Here is a 20,790-nt window from a genome sequence, read left to right on the forward strand (position 1 = left end):
CTTCTCTGTGATCTGCCAGTCTATGTTCTACTCATAGGTGTGATTTACTGTTAGGAGCAGAGTGTGATGCCAAGTACTCCTTTGTTCCTCCTCCTCCTCCTCCTCCTCCTCCTCCTCCTCCTCCTCCTCCTCCTCCTCCTCCTTTTTCTTCTTTCCTTTCCTTTCCCACCCTTAGTTTCCACCCCCTTTTCTTCACCCTCCTTCTCCACCCCAGCCGTTCCTCTACTCCTGTTTTCCCCTTCTACCCATCACCCCTTCTGGTTGGATGATGGAGTCCTCGGTGTGTACTACAGAGTTTCTCCCTGAACTAAAGCTCTCCCGTTTGCTCCCACCAGGAAGAAGAAATGCCAGACGTTGAAATCGACATCGATGATCTCCTTGATGCTGACAGTGAGGAAGAACGAGCTTCGAAATTACAGGTGAAGAGCTTTCAGTATCTAGAATTTTCTGATCACGGATGTTTGAATCTACTTGGGTTTCCAAAACCTGGGTATAACTGATGCCGTCTGGTGGGGACACAGTCCCCCGCATTTGAACAATGGCGTTTTGCACAACAAAGAGCATTGGTACTGGCTCTTCACCATCTACTGCACGTCTGATAACAAAACAGCTGTTGACAACAGACAGTTTTCCAAACCTTCTGGGGCAGTACTCCCGAGGCGTGTTCTCTTGGGAGAGACAGTTGGCTCTACCTTGGAAAGCCAATCTCCAGGGAAGGCAGAAGTGCCGTGCAGGCAGGTGAGGAGGAAAGAGACTTCGCCAGATCCAAGCAAGCCCTGGGCTCTGCTCTTGCATCTGTGGATTAAATCATTCATGAAAACCATTTTTAGAATTAAATGGCTTGGAATGTAATTCTGTTTAGTAAAGTATCTTTTTATTAGGTGCTCACCTGATGGTGTTCCGCCGGAACAGTGGGGATGGAAGTGCCTCATGTTCCTTAGCAGAAAGCAATAAACCACAGCTCTTCCCGTGGGAGGTCAGGTCTACCACTTCTCAATCTGCGCTGGGCAGTTTCTAAAACTAATTAACCTGTGACCTGCCATTGTTCTTAAGGTCCATTGGTAATTACTGTTAGTGGCTGTTGGCTGTCCCCAGTGGCATGTGGTGACTGGAGCCAGTCAAAGTGCACATTTTACTTCATTGATGTGATTAATGTGATCATAATTACTAGTGCCCTGGGAGTGGCGGGCAGCCTCTGTTCCAATGATTATTCCTTGTGTGTAGATTTCATTTGGAGACAAGAGTTTTTTAAAAAGATAAAGTAGACATCAGTTCTATAAAAAATAGAATGACATACAAGATAGGCTAAGAACTTGAAAGGGGCTTATTTTAGTTGTCCTCTAGTCCCTCTTCCTGCTTGCTTCCCAGATGAGTGAGGAGAGAAGAACCTAAGACCATCAATGGCTGAATCATGGCCAGAGCCCTCTCCCCATGTCCACAGTGGTTGCCACCATCTTGCATAGGCAGGGTCTCAGCTTTAAGTATGTCCAGTTTAATATTAACCAGGTAGGGAGTCCAAGGAAAGGATGTGTGTGTGTGTGTGTGTGTGTGTGTGTGTGTGTGTGTGTGTGTGCAGAAAGAAGTAAAAAAAAAAAAAAAAAACCCATCCTTTAAAGCAAGCTCTGCTCAGTGAGACATTTATAATCTAGCGAGGGTTATATTTGATTTTCAAAAATGTGATATCCCCCCCAATAAGTCTTTTGTAAATCAAAAACTCTATGCAGTATATATGTACATATGTACCCATACCAAGGACAAAACATAGCTGTATATGAATGACATTTTTATATCTTAGCTGACCAAGTGGTACTGAAATAAAATGTGACTGTGGGTAGTCAATAGGAAGTCTTCACAGAGCGTTGTAAAATAATAAAGATGAGATGAGGAGGCTGGAGAGAAAGCTCAGCCATTAACAGTGCTTGCTGCTCTCCCAGAGGACTAGAATTCAGTTCCCAGCCCCCATGTCAGGTGGCTCACAACTACCTGTAACTCCAGCTCCATTTGGATGTCCAACATCCCCTGTGGTCTTCATGGATACTGCACTCATGTGTACATACTCCATAGACATACCCATGCACACAATTTAAGATAAATTAAGAAATGACTTTTGATTTCACTTTGAAGATGATAGATTTAAAAATAAAAACTGACTCTCCGTATATTTAATTCCAGGAAGCTCTCGTAGACTGCTATAAACCAACAGAGGTAAGCAATTTATTCTACCTAAGTGCTGTGTTAGAATCGGTTTTTGTCAAATCAATTTGTCTGTTTTGAAAGCTAAGCTACAACAAGTGAATACAAATTACCAGTTCCCACCCATGAGTGCCTGTGTTCTCACAGTGCTAGCTTCATTATTTCTAAGCCTAAACCTGTTCAGTTCAGGAAGATATTAATGGAACAGGGTGTGCTTAGGTATTAGAGAAAATCTTACCTTCACAGAAAATTGTGAGGAGGTGCAAAGTCATTATAGAAGGAGAATATAGCTTATGACTTCAATGGGTAAGCATTTTTAAAAAAATGCTTAAAACCAGGGCTGGAGAGATGGCTTAGCAGTTAAGAGCATTGGCTGCTTTTCCAGATGACCTGGGTTCAGTTCCCTGCAGCTACAGGGCAGCTCACAACCATCTGCAACTCCAGTTCTAAGGGATCCAATGCCCTGTTCTAATACCTGTGGGTACTAGGCATGCACACAGTATACATACATACATACATACATGCAGGCAAAAGCACACACATAAATTACCTTTATTAGGAGAAAAAAATGTTATGCTTTGACTGGTTATTTCTCAAGTGATATGCATTGGAATAAGAAACTATGGATATTGCTGATTAGACCAAAGTATTTGATGTAGAATCTAAATGATTAAAAGCAAAAATAGGATAGATATTAAGGATTTGATCAGTTATAAAACTATTAGCCTCCCCCCACCAAATACTTTCAATTTGTTCTTATGGTAGATCAGAGAAATTAGAAGACCCATCAGGTGTTTGGGGGTCATTTTACATCAAAGCGATGTTTGTAACCCTTTTGATTTTTGAAGTAGTAAGTGATGGAGAAAATATGCTTTTAGGGGTGTGTACATTTGAGTCTGAGGTGTTTTGTGATCATTTAGTTTAAGGATAGAGATCAGTTTGAGCTAAGTATTTAAAGCCTCCAGATTTGATCATATCCTCTGGAAATTTCAAAGTTTGATTTTCTGTATTAAAAGTGTACTTTTGGTGACTATAACACACATTCCTACTTTTGAAAACCTCCAAATATTGTAACACTGAGAAAGCAAAGGTTGACTCTCCACCCCCGCCGCCGCGTCTCTCTAGAAGCATATATTCTACATTCATATACAACACATTTGTCTATTTCCTTTCATTACTGTTATATTCCTAAATATGTATTTCTTGCTTTTATTCTTCATTTATTGACTTGAGGGAGAAAATGATAGTTCTCTTACTATTGACATAATTCCTTTCCATTCATCCCCTCAATAAAGTTATACAGCAGTATTTTATTAGATCAATAGTTGAAGTCTATACTTTAATGACTTAAATAAGTGTTTTCACTACTAATCCAACAGTACGCTAGGACCATGGCTCCTTTTGTGCGTGTGTTCGTGCCTGTGTGTACTTGTGTGTGTGTGTGTCTGTGTGTTTGTCTCTGTGTGTGTGTGTCTCTCTGTGTGTGTGTGTGTGTGTGTGTGTGTGTGTGAGTGTGTCTGTGTGTGTGTCTTTGTCTTTGTCTTTCCTGGAGCTGATAACTCCCTGGCCTTTGACTTAGTCTGGCCCCTGCTGTGTGGACACCCCATGTGTTTGTCTGTCAGGTGATGTTTTCCAAATGCCTACTGCTTCATTCTCACCCTTCCCCCCTTTTCCTGTGAGGATTTTAATCAGGTGTCTTAGTTTTAATTCTGTTTATTAATGGGTCTTACTCTGGGGTGAGCAGGCTGCCAGTCAGACTTTTCATGCTGTTTTATGTGGAATGAGAGAAGGTCAATATAATCGTGAGTGGCATAATAATGTTGGTCCCTTAAAATTACATTATAGAGAGCCGTCACTATTGTTGCCATAAATACAGTGTTTATACAACACAAATCTCACACTTTCCTAAGAATGGATCCCCCATTTTAAGTGGTACATGATTACTTTGGTGTCTTTTCTGCCCCCAGGGAGATTCAGGTTTTATCAAATTGGTTGGTCTAATACTCCCTGCTGAAAGGTTGCCATCTTGACTTCAGGTTTTCTGGAAGCAGAAGGAAGCAGGAGAACCTCCCTCCTTAGCTGTTTGGGGAATAGAGCTTCTCTACAGAGTGTTGGGGAATGAAAATGAATTACAATAATTTGATATTTGGAGTAGAGTTTAAAGCTGTTGTGGCAGGACAGACAAGGCTGCTAGGAATGTAGTTGAGAAAAGAAATGAGGACTGGACACGTAGCTCAGTGTGGCATGTGCAGGGCCATGAGTTCTAGTCCCAGTGCTGGGGTAAAAAGCGTCATGCAGATGGGTCACCTGCAGTGTGGAGAGGCACTGGTTGCTGCTGAGAAGAACCGGATTGGTAGGTGCAGGATGTCCCTTCTCACTCCCTTTTTGTTCTGTTCCCCTCTCAGCTGTGTAGATATTTAAATGAGAAGGCATGGACTGGCAAATTTTATTTTGATCAGCCCCATCGACAGCACCCCCAAACAACCCTCTTTGTGTCCCCTGCTTTTTGCTGTGTCTGGAGATGAAAATCCTCCAGTGGTTCACAGCTATGCAGATAAATGAACGTGGAGGGTCCTGTTCCTGCAACAAAACTCATCTAATTCATCCCTCCTCCTTTTGGTGTGTGCATTTGTGTCTACCTCCTCACATAGTTGTACATGTGGAAGCAAGCACATGTGGATGCATGGAGGCTAGAGATCAACCTTGCCTGTCATTCCCCAGGTGCTGCCCACCTCGGCCTGGTTTTGTGGTTCCTTGGTTCTTTGAGGGACAATCTCTCACTGGCCTGGAGCTTTCCACGTAGGCTAGGCCGGCTGGCCAGCAAGCCCTAGCAATCCTCCATTCTCTGCCTCTCCAGGGCTGGGATTAGAGTGCTAACTACCACACCTGGCTGGAGGTTGAACTTGGCTCCTCATGCTCCTCCACAGCAAGCACTTTGCCAATTGACTTATCTCCTTTGCCTCAACCCCTGCTCTTGATGTGGAGGCTTAGGAGATGTAAAAAATGCAGCCTTTGACTGCTCCGAAAGAAGGGAAATGAGCTGGAGTTCGCAAGCGAACATCCCTGGATTCTTTTTTTAGCTCACGGTTTCGAGGAATAGACATGGTGCCAAGTGAGGGATTCTGTTCATTTATCCTAAAGGATCCTCTGAGAAAGGTGGAGGGCTTTGCCTTTTAGTGTGTGCTCATATGCCACAGTTTGTGACACCTGGACTATGGGAGAAGCTACTGGCTTCTGTTTTTTCAGAGTTAAGTAGCTCACAGTGTATCAACCTACACTGTCATGTTTAATCTGCACAGCCATCAGTTAGAGTGCAGAGGGTTTGGGTAATTTGTCTACAGTGCCAGAGCAGTCAGCCAGGGAGCCAGTACTTAACCCTGAGGTCTCACACTGGGTCTTGAGCTCTGTCGTCCCATCCTGCCAGGCCTTACAAGTGCGTGTCTTAGCAAGAGATTCATACCTTAAAAGGGTGTTATCCAATCTGGACTAGATGGTGAATAATTTAAGCACCCCTCCTCTTTTAAAGCAGCCATCTCTGGAGGTGCTGGATTTGATCAAAGGTACTTGATATCCAATCATGTCATTTGGAAGTCTGAATTGTAAACAAGGCGTCTTTGCTGATGGAGATAGATTTGTATACAGCCTCTTTCCGCAGAGAGAGGATGGGTGGGGAGAAGAATGGGTTTTGAGTTTTGTCTTCAGGGTAGAACCAGCCAGTGCTGTGTAAGGTTACATCATGCTCTCAACCTCTCTGAGCCTCCATTTCCTCATGTCATAGAGGCTCCTGTAAATGGAAGTACCGTAACTATCCCCCTGCATTTCAGTAAGACTTATTTGCAGTGATACTTTTAATAGCAGTAACAACAAGAATAGCTAATTGATTAATAAGCTGGGCATCAATCTAATCACATCTCATGTGTTGACTATTTCTTTATGAATAATTTAAACATTTATTAAATCATTCATGGCTTAGTATTTTACCTAGACTTAGATTTTTTTTTTTTTTGGAGGTGAGGACCGAACCCAGGGCCTTGCACTTGCTAGGCAAGCGCACTACCACTGAGCTAAATCCCCAACCCAAGACTTAGATTTTTCAGAGCAGTTTAGATTCACAGTGTAATAGACCAAAGGATATAAAGATTTCTTACCTACACCCCAAACCTTCTCCATTATCAACTTCACCACCAGAGTGGCACATTTGTAGGTCCTGATGAATCTGCATTGACACATGGTAATCACCCAAATCGATAGTCTACACTACAGTTCACACTTGTTCTCCTTACTATGAGTTTTGAGGAGTTTTTGGCCTGTGTTCATCATCACAGTGTCTTACAGAATAGCTCCACTACCCTGCATTCTGCCTCCTCATCCCTTCCTCCTTCCTGGAACCCAACACTGCTTTCTTTACTATCTCCATAGTTTCCACAACCTGTCGTCCAGACAGAGTCTTACATTGTCTCCCCGACAGACTAGCTTTTTCTTACCCACCCATTTCAGTTTCCTCCATGTCTTTCCATGGCTTGAGAGTTCGCTCACTTTTAGTTTTAGGTGATAACACCAGGTCTCAACATTCCTATCAAAAGATGTCTTCTTTGCCTTCAAGTGTTAGCAATGCTGCTGTGAATTTCTTGTGCAGATTTTGTAATGATGAGTTTCCATGTCTTTGGGGTAAATTCTAAGGAACATGATTGCTGTATTGTATCTTAAAACTATATTTGAGTTTGTGGGAAACTACCTTTCAAGGTAGCCAGATCGTTTTTCATTCTCATTGGGAATGAATGTTCCTCTTGCACCAAATCCTCCCCAACATTTGGTGTTGTTGGTGCTCTGGATTTTCAGCCATTCTGAGAGGTGTGTGTAGTGATGTTTCATTGTTTTAATCTAAATTTCCCTATAACATGTGATCCAGAGCATCTATTTGTATATTCATTTGTTACCTATGTATTTCCTTGAGGGAGAGATATCTAGCAAGGTCTCTGGCTCATTTTATTTAAACTGGATTATTTGTTGTTGTTGTTGTTGTTTTGCTGTTGTTGAATTTAAAGATGTATTTACTTTGCTTTTGTTTTATGTGCATGAGTATTTTGTCTGTGTGTATTTAAGTCTATCACATGCATGCTGTGCCTACAGAGTTTTAAATGAGACATTAGAGTCCCTGGAAATGGAGTTCCAGGGAGCTGTGAGCCACCGTGTGCCGTGGTGGAAACCAGACCAGGTCTCCTGTAAGAGCAGCAAGTGCTCTGAACCACGGAGCTGTCTCTCCAGCTCCTGGCATTGAATTTTTAAAAATTCTTCGTGGCTGGCAATATAGATTGCTGGCAGAATAGCCGTGTATCATACACAAAGGGGGAAGAGTAGGAAGCGGATTGATTAGTTTGGCCTCCAGGCTTTATTAACTGGTATGTTGTTTGAAGGTCTTTTATCCCATTCTGTGGCTTCTCTTTTCATTCTCTTTACAGTGTCTTTTACAGACCAGAACGGTTTACTTTAAGGAAGTCCAGCTTATCAATCCTCTCTCACACGGATTTTGCCTTTGTTGATGCTAACACTCATCACCATGGATAACCATTGTTGTGTTCTCCTGAGATATTTTAGAGGCGTGTTCTTGTTTTACATTTAGGCCTATGCTTGGTTTATCTGGGTTAATTTTTGAAAAGAGAGAAAAGTTGCATCTATATTATTTTCTTTTATCTTGAATGTACATGTCCAGTTGTTTCAGGACCCTTTGTTGAAAAGTTTACTCTTGTTTCATTCTATTGCTTTGGATCTGTTATCAAAGATTAGTTGACTATATTTCTATGGGTCTATTTCTGGGCTATCTATTCTGTGTCATAGATGAGTTTTTCTTCTTTTCACAATACCACACAGTCTCAATTGCTTGTGCCTTATAGTAAGCCTTGAAGGTAGATAGCATCAGTTGTCTAGTGGCATTCTTCTATTGATGTCATGATAACTGTTGTCAGTCATGTGCCCCTGCACTTTAGAATCAGCTAGCAATAACCACAAAAGAACTTACAGGGAGTTCTGAGTGGGATTGCATTCGATCTGTAGGTCAAGTCGGGAAGAAAGGACATTTTGACAACAGTGTGTCTTCTCACTAATAGACTTGGAATCCCTCCCTGTCTTAGTTTCTTCAAACCCTATTGCCATGATAAAATACCCTGGCAAAAACAAATTCAGACCAGAAGGGTTTATCTTGGTTCACAATTCAAGATGCAGTCCATTATGGAGGGGACATCGAAACAGCAGGAGCTGGAAGAGGCTGGTTATGTCACACCCATATCAAAAGCAGAGAGCAAGGTGAATGTCAGTGCTCAGATCTCCTCGTCATATGTTCTAGAACACTACCCAGGGAATAGAACCACCCACAGTGGGAAAGCCACACTTTCACACCACACTTAATCCATTCAAGATAATCTCCCACAAGCATGTCCAGAGGCTAACCTAACCTAGATAATCCCTCCCAGGTGTGCCCATAGGCTTGTCTCCTTGATGATCCTGCTAAGTTGACAGCTGGCACCAACCATCAGGCCTGTTGTCTGTTTTTATTGATAGAACCTCAAGCTTAGGGATTCTTTCCTTAGCCGTGTCCAATCTACTCTTGAGCCACCAAAGGTGGCCTGCATTTCTGTGAGCGTGTTTTTCATCACCGGGACTTCCTCCCTGTATTTATTGCTTTCTTTGTGTGCTGTCTGCCTATATCCCAGGGCCTTTGGTACGGGACCATAATTGTTTTAGATTCTTAGCCTGCGACGTTTCCTGTCATATCGGAGTCTGATTATGACGGTTGCTGTTTCTTTAAATTGTGGCCTTGGACCTTTTTGTTGTCTTGTATTTTTTTCTTCATGAGCTGGGTACAAGAGACTGCTATAAGTAGTCATTGGGAATATAGGTCTGCCTGGGGAGGGAAAGCCTTCTACAGCCTATGGACACAGTCTCAGACTTTTGGTGAGCTCTTGTCCCTAGATTGTAGAGTTCACCAGGTCCTCTCAGTCTCCACATTAGCCCCCTACTGCACCTTGCTCTACCCTTCCAACCCCTTACCCCAAAATGTATAGAGTCAGCTAGAATTGGGGTTTTTTTTTCCTTCCCCCAACTTCCTTTGATTCTAGAAACACAAAGGATTTTCCTCTGATGTTCAATGTGAGGGCTTGGCAGAATTCACAAAATGATGCCACACCCAGACCCGAGTCCCTCTTGGGTTTTTTTTTTTTTTTTTTTTATCTCTCCAATAACTTGTCATTTGTGGTTGGGTCTCCTCCCTGGGTGTTGGTCCCCACAGAGACTGCTGCCTGTAGTTTTCAACTTGGAGTTGTAATTCTGTATATTTGCCCACTAGTCTCTCCATTCATGCGTTTGGTTTTCCTATGGCCTCGCCTCTCTTAGAGACCTAAAAAGGGGTTGCTGATCTTCCACTCGACTGTTGACTTTTCACTTCTTCATAGGAAGGAGTGGCTGTATGGATGCCTCTCAATATCAGATTGGAAACAGGAAAGCATATTTCATCTTGACAACATAGCTAGGAGATGAACTCCACTGTTACCAGTTAAGGAATCTGATACATAGAAAGGCTGCCAAAGGTCCCAAGCTTGTCTGCGGACAGGTTAGAGTGTGTATGAAAACCCAAAAGGTAAAGCTTAGTGCACCAGAGGTCTATAACCTGCTTGCTGAATTTGAATCTATATAAAGTAACATCCCACTTACATGCAAGCATGCAAAATGTCCCAATTCACTCATTACATTCTTCAGTTGGTAATGTCAAAAAAATGATTTTCAAATCTACTAATTTCTCAGAAGTATATTGTTTTAGGCATGTCACCCTCTGTCATATCTTTTCGGCTGTGGTTTCCTCCTCTGTATGCCACAGACTACTGAAAGGACTTTCATTTCTTCACTTTGATTTCTATCCAAACTATGGCCTCTTGACATACATACCTTTCCTGACTCAGCACACCAAAGCTCATAATGTAATTGGGACCAGCTCACTGTATAGTGAGTGGATGGTAAGATCTGTATTTTAAAGAGAGAAGGTGAAGGCTGGCACAAGGTTGCTTTGTGATCTTTACATGTGTGTCATGGTACAGCTGTGGCCATATTCACACATAGATATGCACAGAGAGAGAGGGAGGAAGGGAGGGAGGGAGGGAGGGAGGGAGAGAGAGGGAGAGGGAGAAGGACAGAGAAATTTAAAAAACAAAGAGTGTCGTTTTGAGTTTTTCCCCATGAGTAAATGTCATTTGGGATGTAGTTGATATAAAAACAAGTCTGGTTTAAGTAAGCAAGGAAAGAGGACATTGTTACACAGCATTACACAGTAGGACAGGGGTGATTCTCTGGGTTACTCAGGGTTAAGGAGTCAGTATGCCAACCTGCTGGAGTTGCTGGGACCAAGGGAAGGTTTGGGCAGCTACTATCAAGCCAAGTCGAGCCTCTCTCCTTAATTCTCACTCTTTTGTGTGAGTTTCAAATCCTAGGATCACATAAGTGTGCCTCCATTATATTGGGGTAATGCACAGAAGATGTGTTTGTACATGCAGGAGGGGTCCGCCCTCTGGACTGCAGGGCTCAGCAAGGCCAAGGGTGGGCCATTCTGAGAAGTGTCCACTTCTAGCAAAGATGCCGCTGCTCACAGTATAAACACCAGGTTTTCCTTTCAGTGCCTTGGTGCTGTTGGCTCTCCCAGCGGCTGTACTACAAGCTCGCCTTTGAACAATCAAGGTCTGTCAGCTGCCATGCAGCCAGAGGTCCCCGGGATGATTCAGCCTGAAAGGCAGTGGTGGTGAGAAGCATTTCCAGGTTCTAGTCATCTGTGGGGTCAGCGAAATGTCAGGGCTGGGCCGTGGTAAACGTGCTGTGGTTTATAAACAGAAACTGACTGGTATTTTCTGAAAGACAGCCCACCCTGTTCTCTTCTTGCTGGCAGTTAAGAAGGCAGACTCTCCTTGTTCAAGCCTGGTGCATGCCACTTTTCTGAGGGGCTTGGGTGGTGGCCATGGTTAGCTCATCCTGTGTGTGTCAGTTCGCTGTCTGTGCAGCATCCTATTAATCTGTCTTGTAAGTTGTTATCTAGTTTATGCTGACGTGGACTGACCTGTGCAGTCTTCCTTGAGCAGACTAGGGTAGAGAGGATTGAACAGAGTATTGACAGCACAGAGAAGCTGTGTGGGTGTCTAGAGGAGGCGCAGCCATTGCTTTACCACAACCTCGCTATTCATTTGCTCAGCAAATGTTTACGGACTGTAACTAGTTTAAAGACAGGGACGCGACAGTGAATACTCACCACTATTGAAAAGCGATCTCTTTAGAAGGCAACTTCGGTGGGAATTTAAATGCTCAAAAGAGTACCAAAATAGGAAAGAAGGCTCATCACTGTCCTTCTGCCAGCCCATCAGAGCTTTTCTAAGCCAAAGTGGTTGCCAGGGTGTGGCTTAGAGGAACTGCTCCAACACGGGGAGGCGGGGTGGGGGGGTGGGGGTGGGGGTGGGGGAGGGGCAGCCACACTCACTGCTCAGCTTAACCTGAGTTCTCAGGCAGGAAACCCTGTGTTCTGCCCCTGTTAGGCCCTCCCCACCTGGCTTCCTGTGAGACTTCTTCTAAAGAGACATCAGTCTTGGGGTGCAAGAGGGACAGAGCTTTATTAAAAAAGAGGCTAATGCGTTGGAAACTTGCCCTTTAAAGGGTATTTCTCCACACCCCTAAAAAGATGCCCAGATAACTTCTTGTATATTGCTAGTTAATAAAATGATGCTGTTGAAAGACAAAATCACCATAAGCATGGGTTTACCAAAAAGGAAAAAAAAAAAAAAAAGAAAAAGAAAAGCTGTCACACGAACTGGAGAGATGACTCAGTGGCTAAGAGCATGGACTGCTCTTCCAAAGGACCTGAGTTCAATGCCCAGCAACCACATGGTGACTCATAACCATCTATAATGGGATCTGATACCCTCTTCTGGCATTCAGGCATACATGCAGAAAGAGCATCCATACCTAAAATAAATAAATAAACAAACAAATAAATAAATAAAAATTTAAAAAAGAATTTAATAAAAAAAGAAAAGAAAAGCTGCCACTCTCAGGAAGATGTTTTTTAATAGAGACAGAACTGGACACGTTCAAAGAAAAGCTGTCGTCTTAAGGAACTACATTCAGTACTATAGCCATTGATGTGGCAGTCCAGAGCACTGTAGAGTAACAGGGCAGTGAATTCTAAAGGATTGGCTTAGTAGTGAGATACACACGAGGCTTTATTAGGTAGCCTAAAGGATCTCGGTCCCTGAGTCCCCTGATTGTTAACTGCACATTTTCATTCCAAGCCTTTTGTGGTGTTTTGTTCTGAGATTTTTATATAGTCTAGGCTAGCCTCCAAGTCACTACATAGCTGATCTTGAACTTCTGATTCTCCTGCTTCTACCTGCAGAGTGCTAGGGTTACATGGATGCACCATGCTGGGCTTGTGTGGTGCCGGGGATTGAACCTAGGTCTCAAGCTTGCTAGGCAAGCATTGTACATCCCCAGACCCCTTCTATTGTGTATGCTCCAGGCCGCCCTGCCCAGTGTGTGCTGGAGCTGGCATTTGGGCTGACATTTAAAATAAACACCATGCTTCCTCTTCTGCTTGTTATACTTCTCTGTACTCCAAAAAGGGGAACATCAGCTCCCTGCTGAGATATCTAGAAAGCCCATTAAGGTTGTCCTTATGGAGAAAAACCAACCCGGAAGTGTTCCCTGACATGGAGTCATGGGACACAAGTCTGTTTATTTCCTGTTCAGTAAAGATTCAGCACTCTACAGAGTTAGAGGACTGTTCACAAGACTGTCTTCGCTGCAGAACCAGTTGCAGGTTTAGGGGTGCCTCGGGCCAGCTTTGGGTTTGTGGATTGAGTCACTAGAGGAGACCACAGAATCACTGAAATCTGTTATATTTAATTGTTCTGATTCATCTGGTCAAGACAACAGATTAAACTCACAGAAGGGAAGAGACGCAGGGAGTCAAATCTGGAACATTCTGGATATACTGCTTCTCTTCTAGTTCTCTCCTCCCAGTGGAACAGACAGTTCATTTTCTTATCAGTGATGTGTAACAACATGTGCAGAGAAGCAACATGGAAGGCCCTTCTGAGCTTTGGTGTCCAGAGTTTGTCTGGGGGACCGAATGTATTGATATAATTGACCACCCACATCACTGAGCTCGGTCCCCCGGTGAGACTCTGTGACCCCAAACCCCAACTTGAAATCACCTTATTAACCGGGCGGTGGTGGTGCACACCTTTAATCCCAGCACTCAGGAGGCAGAGACAGGTGGATCTCTGTGAGTTCAAGACCAGCCTGGTCTACAGAGCGAGATCCAGGACAGGTACCAAAACTACACGGAGAAACCCTGTCTCAAAAAAAACAAAAAACAAAACAAAACAAAACAACAACAACAACAACAAAAAGAAATCACCTTGTTAGACCATTTTGGCCCAAAGTAAATAAAAAGACTTTGTTGAGGAAGACATATAAGGAAGCCTTTCAGGAATAGAGGGCAGAGGGCAGAACTATTCTTTGCCACATATTTTAGGTCCCAGGTGTGGTGGTTTGAAAGAAAATGGCCCCCAAAGGGAGTGGCCCTATTAGGAGGTGTGGCTTTGTCACAGTAGTTATGACCTTGTTGGAGAAGTGTGTCACTGTAGGGGTGGGCTTTGAGGTCTCATACATGCTCAAGCCACATCACAGTCTGTTTCCTGTTGCCTGCCTATCAGCATGTAGCAGCTCCTTCTCCAGCACCATGTCTGCCTGCATGCCGCCATGCTCCCTGCCATGATGCTAATGGATTAAATCTCTGAACCTGTAAGCCAGCCCCAATTAAGTGTTTTCCTTTATAAGAATTGCTATGGTCATGGTGTCTCTTCACAACAATAGAAACCCGAACTAAGACACCAGGTGAGCACAGAGAAGTGACGGGTGATGATTAGGATGAGGATGGTGATGAGGATGAGGATGAGGATGACGACGAGGATGACAATATCAATGATAACAATAGTAGTCAAAGAAAGGAGCAGATGTCTTCACGGGAAGAGCCACCCACATCTTGCTTTGGGATACTTGCCACCCCCAGCTCATGTTATTTTTATAAAACACAGACTTTATTTTCTTTGTGCTGGGAGCGGAACTGGGGACCTTGCTAGTGTGAGGCTAGCACTCTACCACTGAGCTGTGTCCCCAGCCCTAAAGCACCGCCTGTAAAGAGCACTGGGCCTGGGTGACATTTTCTAGTGATTGGTGGTGACTTTGTGGCCACTTCTTATTAGTAAATTCAAGATAATCACTCTTACCTTAAACACAGCCCCACTTCTCTCTGTGTTTAGAATTACACGGACATAAAGAAATAGGAATCAAAGACTACTGAACACATGGCATTTGAGATTTCTGTATCTTTGGCAAAGAGGGTCACAATAAAAAGAAAAGAAGTGTTTGGAGCCATGACATAAAGTTACAACACTGACTTCATTTTGTGACCTAGACTACCTCCTGTGCCATGGTGATTAGTCTGAAGTTGTTGACTAGAACAATGGCTCAGAAGAGAGCCATTTTAGGAGAGGAAAAATCCTGAAGATTGTGTAAACTGAACCCTTTCTAAGAACAGTGGTATGGCCCTACAGGATTTGTGCTGGACCCTGAGCTACAGAAGCAGACTTATCCTCCGATCATTGTCCTTGATAAGCAGCCCGTGTAAGCCACTTACACCCCTTCATTTTTACCCTGAAAGGAATCTCTAACCCTCCCTAAGGGAACACATTCTGGTTTCCATGGGAATCTGTGCTTCCTAAATTGCAGTTCTGGGACCCCAAATAAGTGCCTGTTTGTTTCACAGACCACCTGAGCAAATACTGAGACATGGTAAACATTCCTGTGGTGAAATTACTTTAGTCTCTTTAGTAATTAGAAAGTGGGAGATTATAATTTCCTTTTTTTTTTCTGTCCTGTCGATCTCTTTCCATGGCTAGAATATTTCTGTGGATTTACTTCGTGTTGCTTGAATTGTGAATGCAAAGATTCCAAGGACCCCACTAGTCAGCGAAGAAAGAGTTACACATCCTAAGGTTGAAAATATGGAGTACCAGTGAGCTCGTTTGCTGCATGCAAACACAGGTGGACTTGGGGTAAAAAAAATAAAAAAATTCATCTAGGAGCAGTGGTTGAATCTCTGAGATTAAGGGGACTGCACTCACAGCAAAATGAATTAACCTCTCCAGGCAGATAGTCCAGAAATCAAGTAGACAACGTGGTGTCTGTGGCTTCAAGTTAAAGGAGGGACATCAGAAGTGTGGTTAAGGCCTTCGGGAGTGTAGGTTTGCAGAAGCCACTGTGATAGCAGCCGCCACAGCTCTTACCTGGAGCAGATTCCTTAAGCCTCTTTTTAGACAATGAAAAGCAGGACCAATTCTGGCATGCCTGCCAGCATGGGGATAGAATAGTCATCCTCCCCTGGCCCCCAGAGGAAGTGAACATTCATTGTTTCAGTGATGAATAAAGACGGAAGGGAGCTTGCTGCAGGGCTGTGATGGTTGGGAGCCTATTCCAGCATCCCCTGGGCTGAGGACATCTGGAAGCAGAGTTCTTCCATGGTGATTCGCTGTCTCCTGCCTGGTGTCCTGGGCAACTCGCATGGTCAAGGTAGTAAACTTTTGAAGTGATTTTTTTGATAATGTCTAGCTGGTTCTCTGTGACAAGATTTTTGTTACTTCGAACAGTTTCCTGGTGTTGCCATCACTTGTCCAAAGAGGCATGACCCAGCCTTCCATTCTTCTCACTTACCTAAACTTTGGTGAACTGGGAAGTTCTTCTGACCTCCACCCTGTTCGCACTTTGCCTGATTCTTAACTCAGCTACTGTTTTAGCTAATTTTCTGTTGCTGTGATAAACGTCATGACCAAAAACAGTATGACCACACCAACCATTTGTCAAGAGAATGACCCAAGGTCTTACCTATGGAACAATCGGATGGAAACATTTTTCAGTTGTGGTTCTCTCTTTCCAGACAACTCTAGTTTCCACCCAGTTGACGAAAAGCTCATCAGTACAAACTTGTACTTGAAGCCAGTTGTGGTCAACACCTGGAATCCCAGTGAGAGTGAGAGACTAAGGCAGGAGATGGCTGAATTTAAGTCTAGCCTGAGCTACATAGCAAGACCCTGGCTCACAAAACAAACAGAACAAAAGCAAACAATGACAAACTAACAGAGCCCCAAGGAATCCTTTAGACTTCCAATAAGTCAGCAGTGAGCCTGGGCCAGGGGCGGGTGGCTCCTGTCAGTATGCAGTTTTAGGGCAGGGACTATTCTTGGAGCAGAGAAGGGAGGGCACACAGCCATATGGACGTGGGCAGGATTGGTGCCCCCTGTGTATCTCACCCTTAAGAATTCTCATCTGTTCTCCATCTCTACTCTCGGTCCTTCAGTCTGCTTCAGGAGTAGGTAGCATTTTCTAGAAAAACAGGTTGAACATCCATCGTTCCTCCAGGCGCACTTTGTTAGAGCTTGCCTCCCTGGCACAGCCACTGTGGCTGGTGACACCATTCTCCAGGGAGTGACTTTTTAGAGTCCTTATATTGGGAAATACTTCTAATTAAAGAGTTACCGTTTAGTATCTATTCATCTTATTTCTAAGTGGCTCGGAATGCTGGAAAGGATGACCTAAGTGTAGTTTTATCTATAGAGCGGAGATTTGTTATTTTCCTATTTTCCAGGGACCCATCTTCTTCGAAACAGCATGCTGTCACCAATGAGTGAAACAGATTAATTACTTTGAATGACCAGGGAAGGCCCCCAGACACCTGGCTATGGTGATAATTACAAAGCATGTGTCCATCTGCTGCCTCTGGCACAGGCTGGGGCAGGCGTGCATGTGGGCAGTGGGGGTGGATGCTGACAGCCAAAGGCCCAGAAGGGATCCGGGGAATAAGGTCTCAGCGTAGACATGGTACAAACGCTGGAGCTAGAAAGAGCCCTCTGTTCTCGGGGCTGCTGCCAGGGCCCCTCAGAACCTGCCTTGACTTCACTTTCAGCGTCTAGAGGGCTGGTGACTTCGTGCTTTGGGAGTTAACTTTCCAAGCTCCTGGGAAAGCTAGGCTTTCCATGGCTGTGTGATTCCCCATCCCTGCCCTATCATGTCATAGCCTCCTCTCCCCTTTCCTCCCCTGCCTTCATCTCCTCTACCATCCTGTCTTCTTCTCTACTCTTCCCTCCCTTTTCTCTCTCATTATAGAAAGAACACCCTGGGTTCTGCTCTTTCCTTACTCTCCCAGACTCATTACTTATCCAGGCTTAAAGAAATACTCCTGGGAGCCTTCAGAGTTCCTTGGGTCAATGGCTTTTTCCCTAATGGATATCAAAGACATTAGTGCTGCCCACCCCCCTCCCAAAAAAATCTATGTATTTTCAGTGTGTGTGTGTGTGTGTGTGTGTGTGTGTGTGTGTGTGTGTGTGTTTTGCTTGCTTGTATGTCTGTGTACCACATGCATGCCTGGTACCTATGGAGGCCAGAAGAGGGTGATGAGTTCCCTGGAAATGGAGTTACATACAGGCAGTTGTGAACTGACATGTGGGTGCTGGGAGCCAAGCCTGGGTCCTCTGCAGTAGCAACAAGCACTCTCAACTGCAGAGCCATGTCTCTAGCTCCTCATACTCCTTGGTTTACTTCTATGTCATGACTGTATGCATTCACTCATTCCTGCAAGTAATTCTTTGCATATCTTTGCTGGGCTTCTCCTAATATCTTGTCTTGACCAAACAGCAAAGGGGAACCAGGCTGTTGTGACCACACAGGGGGTGGCAAGTATACACATAGATTATTTGTGTTCTTTTTCAGTTTAAATAATATTACAAGTTCTCTTTTTTGTTTACCTTGCTTATTTTGCCTAACAATGGTATTAGGAATTATATTAATTATTAAAACAATGGGTTGTATAATTTGTTCATTTTTCTTTATCTTCTTTTACTGTATAACATTCTCTCTCTCTCTCTCTCTCTCTCTCTCGCTATATATATATATATATATATATATATATATATATATATATATATATAACTTTTCAAAAATATTTCTATTTGTTATTATTGGGGGAGGTGCACATGTGTGCCAGGACACTCGTGTGGAAATCAGAGGACAGCTTTCAGGAGTTGGTTCTCTCTCTCCACCTTGTTGAGGCAAGGTTTCTCTTGCTTCTGGCATGCTGCATGTTTTCGACTGGATAGCCTGCACGCGTCTGGCTATTTCTCTTGTCTTTGCCTCTCATTTCACTGTGAGAGTGCCAGGACCACAGATTAACACCACTATATCCAGCTTTTCTATGTGGAGGTTCTGGGGCTCAAACTCGGGTCACAGCCTTGCTCAGCAAATGCTTTTATCTGCCAAGACATCTGGCTGGCCGTGTATGGCACTCTTTTTCTCATTTATTGACTCTGTGTGCCTATGTGTGTACCACGTGTTCATGGGGAGGTCAGAGGAAAGCCTCAAAAGTCACTTTTCTCTGTCTGCCACTACTATAGTTAGCCATTCTTCTCCTGGTAATTGCTTGTGTTGTGTTCAGCCTTTAATTATTGAAAGCAATAATATTACTATTGACCTATTGGCTAGTGTACAAGAATGTCTTCAAGGAATATAGGAGGAGCTGGCCTTCCTCTTAGTGGCTGAGCTGGCTCCATGGTCCACACCAGCAAGTGTGAGGATTTCCTTCACCCTCATTATTTCTTTCTTTCTTTTTTTTTTTTTGGTTTTTCGAGACGGGGTTTCTCTGTGTAGCTTTGCGCCTTTCCTGGATCTTGCTCTGTAGACCAGGCTGGCCTCGAACTCACAAAGATCCGCCTGCCTCTGCCTCCCGAGTGCTGGGATTAAAGGCGTGCACCACCACTGCCGGGCGAACCTCATTATTTCAATACTTGAAATTATTAAACTTTTAAGATTTTGCCAATCTGATGAGATCTCATTGTTTCAGTAGATCTTTCATGATTGCTAGCTATTAAGACTGAACTTTTGTGTATGTGTGTGTATGCTTAACTAGCATTGCATGTGTGTACATTTGTGTGTGTTTCTTTAGAAATTTCCATTTTGAAGTTCTTGTTGTCCATGTTTCTTTTAAGTGTTGGCAATTTTGTTATCGATTTTCAAAGAATTCTTTATATATGTGAAAATCCAGGAAGACAAGTCAGATTAGGGTTTATTTCAACTTCTAATGCCTTTCATCTACAGAAATTTTAAGTTTTAATGTCAAGTTCATCAATGACATCTTTTATGATGAGTAATTTTTTTAGTTTGTTTAAGAAGTTGTTTATGAGGCTGGAGAGATGGCCCAATGATTGAGTACATTTCCTGCTCTTGCAGAGGACCCTGAGTTCAGTTCCCAGCATCCATGCGGGGCAGCACACAATGGCCTGTAACTCCAGCTTAAGGGGATCTGGCCTCCACGGACACCTGTACTCACATGCCCACACTCCACCTTACACAATTAAAAATAATAAAAATAAAATATTTTTAAATAAAATTGTTTACTGCCTTGACTGTTTTAAAGATAGTCTTATTGAATTTCATTTAAGCATTAACTTTTTATGTATTAACTTTAACTAAGCATTCAAAATCCCCTTCAGTTCATCTACCTCTAGAGTGTAAGGTAGGGATCTAATTTGATATCTTGCTATAATTTGATCTAATTTGACGTCTTGCTGTATTATCCCATGCTGTGCCTAAACCCCGCTGTTCCGTAATGACTTTCTGTAGGACACCAAGTTTCCCTACCAGTAGGACCCACTTTGGGCTGCTTGCTGCTGGGAAGAGACAATGGGCAAACCTGGAAGACAGGTCCGTATTCTGAGCATAAAATGCAGAATCTCCCTAGGGACGAAACATTTTGCACATCTTTCAGCCTTTTTCTGCCACACCTGAAAAGTGCAAAGACTGCTCTTTGTGTCATGTGTATTTTAAGTAGTTCTGTTTGTAAGTAGACTGAAATCATCTAACTTGGTGGCTTAATAAAAGGAATTTCTCATCCTATGCATCCTGGCACAGAGACAGGGTTACCCCAACCAACCACCAAGTGGTGATTCCAGGCTCCTTTACATCAGCATGGCATTTGAATCGTGGTCTGATTACTCAGTAGCTACATGACCTCAGGAAAGTCTCTAGAGCTGTGGCTCTCAACCTTCCTTATGCTGCTACCCTTCAATACAGCTCCTCATGCTGTGGTGACACCCAACCATAAAATTATTTCTTAGCTACTTCATAACTGTAATTTTGCTACTGTTATCAATGGTAATATAAATGTCTGATAAGCAGGATATTTGATATGCAATCTCTGTGAAAGGGTCTTTTGACCTCCCCAGTGGTTGAGACCCCAGGTTGAGATATGGTGCTCTAAACTGACATCCTGCTTTCTAAGACATTGGTACTGATTAAATCAGACAGTACATGAAATGCCTGGTGAGCCTGGCAGGTGGACCAGAATTCTTAAGCTTTTTCTACTTGTAACCCCTTTCACCTGAGACGCTTTTACACACCCATTATTAATATGACTTCTAATAATAAGTCAGAAATTTATTTTGAAATAATCATTACACATATAAC

General features: G+C 43.4%; 1 protein-coding gene across 1 annotated transcript in view; it reads left to right on the top strand.

The window, feature by feature from the left end:
- The window catches only part of Ppp1r14c (protein phosphatase 1 regulatory inhibitor subunit 14C), a 92,511-nt gene that overhangs the window by 58,574 nt on the left and 13,147 nt on the right, over positions 1-20,790 (top strand). The window contains exons 2-3 of the mRNA XM_059272779.1: positions 336-419; positions 2,173-2,205. Coding sequence (XP_059128762.1) covers positions 336-419; positions 2,173-2,205 — 117 coding nt within the window. The remainder of the gene's footprint in view (positions 1-335; positions 420-2,172; positions 2,206-20,790) is intronic.

Source organism: Peromyscus eremicus, chromosome 8b (genome assembly GCF_949786415.1).
Source record: "Peromyscus eremicus chromosome 8b, PerEre_H2_v1, whole genome shotgun sequence".
In the NCBI taxonomy this organism is placed as follows: Eukaryota; Metazoa; Chordata; class Mammalia; order Rodentia; family Cricetidae; genus Peromyscus; species Peromyscus eremicus.